The sequence below is a fragment of the Pseudorasbora parva genome, chromosome 11, assembly GCF_024679245.1.
Source record: "Pseudorasbora parva isolate DD20220531a chromosome 11, ASM2467924v1, whole genome shotgun sequence".
NCBI classification, from domain to species: Eukaryota; Metazoa; Chordata; class Actinopteri; order Cypriniformes; family Gobionidae; genus Pseudorasbora; species Pseudorasbora parva.
In genome coordinates this window covers 47,683,590-47,689,673 of record NC_090182.1, presented here as the reverse complement: position 1 = coordinate 47,689,673, position 6,084 = coordinate 47,683,590, and the positions used below count along the sequence as shown (strand labels likewise).

At 46.2% G+C, this 6,084-nt stretch overlaps 1 protein-coding gene across 1 annotated transcript; it reads left to right on the top strand.

The window, feature by feature from the left end:
• Positions 1 to 3,270: 3,270 nt before the first annotated feature.
• On the top strand, positions 3,271 to 5,349 carry drd5a (dopamine receptor D5a). Its single transcript, XM_067456717.1, has one exon. It carries the CDS (start codon positions 3,276 to 3,278, stop codon positions 4,824 to 4,826), a length of 1,551 nt encoding a protein of 516 aa, XP_067312818.1. The 5' UTR covers positions 3,271 to 3,275; the 3' UTR covers positions 4,827 to 5,349.
• The last annotated feature ends 735 nt before the right edge of the window (positions 5,350 to 6,084 follow it).

The window sequence follows — 6,084 nt, the reverse complement described above, 5'->3', positions numbered from 1 at the left end:
CTCATGCACAGATCCATACATGTGTGTTAACTTCAAATAAAATATTATCTGATGTAAACAGCCCAGCGTCAGTTTCTCAGAGACATGAAATCAGCCTGACGTGTCTGCAACGCGCATAATATCGGGTTCTTACATGTGCTGAAAGAGAGAGAGAGAGAGAGAGAGAGAGAGAGAGAGAGAGAGTGTGTGTGTGTGTGTGTGTCTGTGGGGGGGGGGGGGGGGTCAGTTTCACAATCGTTTATGGCGTCAGCATGCACTCCTGAGAAAAGACTTTCTCTGATTTCCATATGTGCATTTTTAAGGTTTCTTAGGGAACTAGAGTTTCCAACTTGGAATTCCGACTTGCAAATAAGATTTTTCCAATTTGGAATTCTGACCTGTGATTAAGAGTTTCCAATTTGGAATTCCGACTTGCGAATAAAGAGTTTCCAACTTGGAATTCCGACTTGCGAATAAGAGTTTCCAACTTGCAATTCTGACTTGCAATTATGAGTTTCCAACTTGGAATTCCAACTTGCGAATAAGAGTTTCCAACTTGAAATTCCGACTTGCGAATGAGAGTTTCCAACTTGGAATTCCGACTTGCGAATAAGAGTTTCCAACTTGCAATTCTGACTTGCAATTATGAGTTTCCAACTTGGAATTCCAACTTGCGAATAAGAGTTTCCAACTTGAAATTCCGACTTGTGAATGAGAGTTTCCAACTTGGAATTATGAGTTTCCAACTTGGAATTTCGACTTGCGAATGAGTTTCCAACTTTGAAGTCTGACCTGCGAATAAGAGTTTCCATCTTGAAATTCCGACTTGCGAATGAGAGTTTCCAACTTGGAATTTCGACTTGCGAATGAGTTTCCAACTTGGAAGTCTGACCTGCGAATAAGAGTTTCCAACTTGAAATTCCGACTTGCGAATGAGAGTTTCCAACTTGGAATTCCGACTTGCGAATAGGAGTTTCCAACTTGCAATTCTGACTTGCAATTATGAGTTTCCAACTTGGAATTCCAACTTGCGAATAAGAGTTTCCAACTTGAAATTCCGACTTGCGAATGAGAGTTTCCAACTTGGAATTCCGACTTGCGAATAAGAGTTTCCAACTTGCAATTCTGACTTGCAATTATGAGTTTCCAACTTGGAATTCCAACTTGCGAATAAGAGTTTCCAACTTGAAATTCCGACTTGCGAATTAGAGTTCCAACTTGGAATTATTAGTTTCCAACTTGGAATTTCGACTTGCGAATGAGTTTCCAACTTGGAAGTCTGACCTGCGATTAAGAGTTTCCAACTTGGAATTCCAACTTGCGAATAAGAGTTTCCAACTTGAAATTCCGACTTGCGAAAGAGAGTTTCCAACTTGGAAGTCTGACCTGCGATTGAGAGTTTCCAATTTGGAATTCCAACTTGCGAATAAGAGTTTCCAACTTGGAATTCCGACTTGCGAATAAGAGTTTCCAACTTGGAATTCCGACTTGCGAATAAGAGTTTCCAACTTGGAATTCCAACTTGCAAATAAGAGTTTCCAACTTGGAATTCCGACTTGCGAATAAGAGTTTCCAATTTGGATTTCTGACCTGTGCTTAAGAGTTTCCAACTTGGAATTCCGACTTGCGATTAAGGACTAGGAAAGGTCACGTGACGTATGTGGAAGTTTGATTTAGTCTTTGCACGTTCGTTTTATCACGTCATGTGTCCATACCAACGTGATGACATCATACGCCGTGAAGAAGAAAAATACCAAGTCAAGCATTCGGGGTTAAAAAAGAATATAAATGTGCTAACACTTTATTTTAAGGTTCAGTTATTAACTATTAACTAGTGTCTTATTATCATGCATATTACTATGATATTGTCTGCTTATGAGCACGTATTCTGCATGACTTGTCTAGTAAATACTTCTTGTTTTAAGAATTGTTAGATATTTAGACTAGAAACAAGACAAAAATACTGAGGAAGAAGAGCATTTAGTGCGGTGTTCCTCTGGGATGATCATCAGAGACTCTGAAGCTGCACTGGTTCCCACTGAAGTCCGTTATCCTGGAATGTTTTCCTCAAAAAACTGGATTTCTTTTCCACTGAAGAAAGAAAGACCTCTGGGCTGAGGAAACTATCAGGAGATGTTCGTTCTGTGATCAATCCTTTAATCATTTACAGGAGAAGTGTTTAATGTTTGGTGAAGCGCAGTGAGGAGTGTGTGTGTGTGTGTGTGTGTGTGTGTGTGTGTGTGTGTGTGTGTGTGTGTGTGTGTGTGTGTGTGTGTGTGTGTGTGTGTGTGTGTGTGTGTGTGTGTGTGTGTGTGTGTGTGTGTGTGTGTGTGTGTGTGTGTGTGTGTGTGTGTGTGTGTGAGAATGTTTTTCTGTGGCATTCATGAGGGAAAAGCCCTTCACACACAGATGGGCTCCAGCTGTCAATCAGTCTCTGCACCTGAGGCCTGTGACATTTCTAAGAGCCGCGGCTACGCGCTTCACACATATCTGAGCCTGTCGCGCGCACTGGCGAATTCCTGACCTTTTCTGTCAAGCGTGAGCGTGAGCACGAGCACAGACTGATCTCCACTGACAGAGCCGCGCCGCCGATGCGCGTGGACGCCTGTAGGCGGCGCTGCAGACGCACTTATGCTCGTGTCCGCTGCTGCATTCATCGAGCACAGAATTCATCAAAGCTCCCGCGCGTGTGACACTTGTTTTTGCTGTTTTAGTTTGACATGGTCGTGGATATTTAAAAAAGTATCTGCAATATGAGTGTGACTGTAAAAAATGTTCTTCTTCCTCAGTATTTTTGTCTTGTTTCTAGTTCAAACATCTAAAAATTCTTAAAACAAGAAGTATTTACTAGACAAGCAAAAGTAATTGTCGTGTTTTGGGGAAAATAACTCAAAATGAAGAGAGTTTTTGCTTAAAATAAGATAAATAATCTGCCAATGGGGTGAGAAAAATAATCTTGTTTTCTGTTTGAATTAAGATTATTTTTCTCACCCCATTGGCAGATTATTTATCTTATTTTAAGCAAAAACTCTCTTCATTTTGAGTTATTTTTCCCAAAACAAGACAATTACTTTTGCTTGTCTAGTAAATGTTTCTTAATGTAAGAATGTTTAGATGTTTGGACTAGAAACAAGACAAAAATACTGAGGAAGAAGAGCATTTTTTGCAGTGTGTGCATCTCGTCTGCATTATATTTCACGGATGACCAGCAAACATTGAAAAGGTAAAATAATTTGAATTGTGTTCTATCGCAGTGTGTGAGGGCGCGTGTTCATTCACTGCACATCCAGATTGACATGTGTGTGCATCTCTCTCTCTCTCTCTCTCTCTCTCTCTCTCTCTCTCTCTCTCTCTCTCTCTCTCTCTCTCTCTCTCTCTCTCTCTCTCAAAATAGCTGTGCACAGTTCCCTGGCGCTCAGAGAGGTCGGACGACCGTCGAGCGCGCACACACACACAGACACGCACGGACACACTCGCGGTGTCGGATTCCCTCTTTGATCGTGCCCGTCCGTGATGCGGGATATACCGGCGGCACCGGAGGAGACCACGCAAACGCACGCGCCCGCACACACCCCCGATGGCGACCCGTGAGCGCGCCGGGACCCATGAGCATGCCCAACCGAACCGAGCCGGAGCCGCGGCGGATCGGGGCGCGCGCGCTCACCGGGTGCGTGCTGAGCGTTCTGATCCTCTGGACTCTGTTCGGGAACGTCCTGGTGTGCGCCACGGTGCTGCGCTTCCGCCACCTGCGCAATAAAGTCACGAACATCTTTATCGTGTCGCTGGCCGTGTCGGATCTCCTCGTGGCCGTGCTGGTGATGCCGTGGAAGGCGGTAACGGAGGTGGCCGGTTTTTGGCCGTTCGGCGCTTTCTGCGACATCTGGGTCGCGTTCGACATCATGTGCTCCACCGCGTCCATCCTCAACCTGTGCGTAATCAGCGTGGACCGCTACTGGGCCATCAGCAGCCCGTTCCGGTACGAGCGCAAGATGACCCCGCGCGTGGCCTCCGTGATGATCGGTGCGGCGTGGACTCTTTCCGTGCTCATCTCCTTCATCCCCGTGCAGCTGGACTGGCACAAAGCCTCCGAGTCTAACGCCACCGACCCGGACGCGGACAACTGCGACTCGAGCCTGAACCGCGAGTACGCCATCTCCTCGTCCCTCATCAGCTTCTACATTCCCGTGGCCATCATGATCGTCACGTACACGCGGATCTACCGAATCGCGCAGGTCCAAATCCGGAGGATCGCCTCGCTGGAGCGCGCGGCCGAGCACGCGCAAAGCTGCCGGTCGAACCGTTTGGCGTGCCATCACCACAGCACCCTAAAAACGTCGTTCAACCGCGAGACCAAAGTCCTGAAGACGCTGTCCGTTATCATGGGCGTGTTCGTGTGCTGCTGGCTGCCGTTCTTCGTGCTCAACTGCGTGGTTCCGTTCTGCCAGGGCAAGCCGCCCGCGGGCCTGCCGTGCGTCAGCGACACCACCTTCGACGTGTTCGTGTGGTTCGGCTGGACCAACTCGTCGCTGAACCCCATCATCTACGCCTTCAACGCGGAGTTCCGCAAGGGCTTCTCCAGCCTGCTGGGCTGCCGCGACCGCTGCCGGACCCCGGTGGAGACGGTCAACGTCAGCAACGAGCTCGTGTCCTTTAACCAGGACACGCTGTTCCGCAAGGAGATGGCGAGCGTGTACGCCAACATCATCCCGAACGTGGTGGAGGTGGAGGAGGACACGTTCGACCGGATCTCGCAGCTCTCGCGCGACGAAAACGACGACGATGTTTGCACGGACTCGGTGTGCGACCTGGAGGCGAACGGCGCGTTCACGCCGAACGGCATCCGCTGACCGCGAGCGCGCGCTGCTGCTCTTTCTGGAAGTTGTATGAAACGCGCAGCTCTTCATCTGATGATGATGATGATGATGATGATGATGATGATGATGATGATGATGGTGATATAGTGCCTAAACACCTTCAACTGGAGACTTCAGGTATTAAAGGGTTAGTTCACCCAAAAAGGAAATCTTATAAAAATGAAATGTCTGTCATTAACTCCTCTCCCTAATGTCGCTCCACACCCGTAAGACCTCCGCTCATCTTCACACACAGTTTAAGATATTTTATATTTAGTCCGAGAGCGTATGTAAGTGTATGCACACTATACTGTCCATGTCCAGAAAGGGAATAAAAACATCATCACAGTAGTCCATATGAGACATCAGTGGGTTAATTAGAGTCTCTTGAAGCATCCAAAATACATTTGGGTCCAAAAATAACAAAAACTACGACTTTATTCAGCATTGGCTTCTCTTCCGCGTTTGTGTTCAATCCTCAAATAAAGATTCGATCGGTTATGAATCAGCGAATCGATTCATGGACTAACCCTTTAAGACTAGAGTGTTATGAAAATATTGAAATTAAGTCTGACCCTATTGAAATATTTGTGTGCTTGTTCTAAGCGAAGACGTACTTTTTAATATTTGCCTAAAAAAATCGTAATATCTCGTTTTGCTCCTCCAGTTAAAGGGATAGTTGACCCATAAATGAGCCTGTGCTGTTGATCTGCGGACCCCCAGGGCATCATCAGTGTGTGTGTTTCTTCAGGAGAACACAAATGAAGATGTGTAACTCAGCCGTTGCTCGTATAATGCATGTCAATGGGGTGTATTTCTATTGAGAGTAAAACACACACACACATACGAATCCATATTAAACCCTGCGGCTCGTGGAGACACACTGATGTCTGAAGACACCAAACGATCGCTTTCTGCCAGAAACACAACAGTATTTGTGTTATTTTACCTCATATCAGACGAATCTCATCTAGTGTTCCCATCGCCATTACTTCTGGCGAGTAAGGTCAAAACATAGATATATTTACATAGACGCCTCATTTGGCATTATTTTGTATTTTGACCTTACTCGCCGAAAGTAATGGCATTGGGAACACTAGATGAGATTCGCCTGATATGAGGTATAAAATAACACAAATACTGTTGAGTTTCTGGCAGAAAGCGATCGTTTGGTGTCTGAACACATCTGGGATGGCCTGGGGGTCAGCAGATAAACATCACAGGCTCATTTCTGGGTCAACGATCCCTTTAA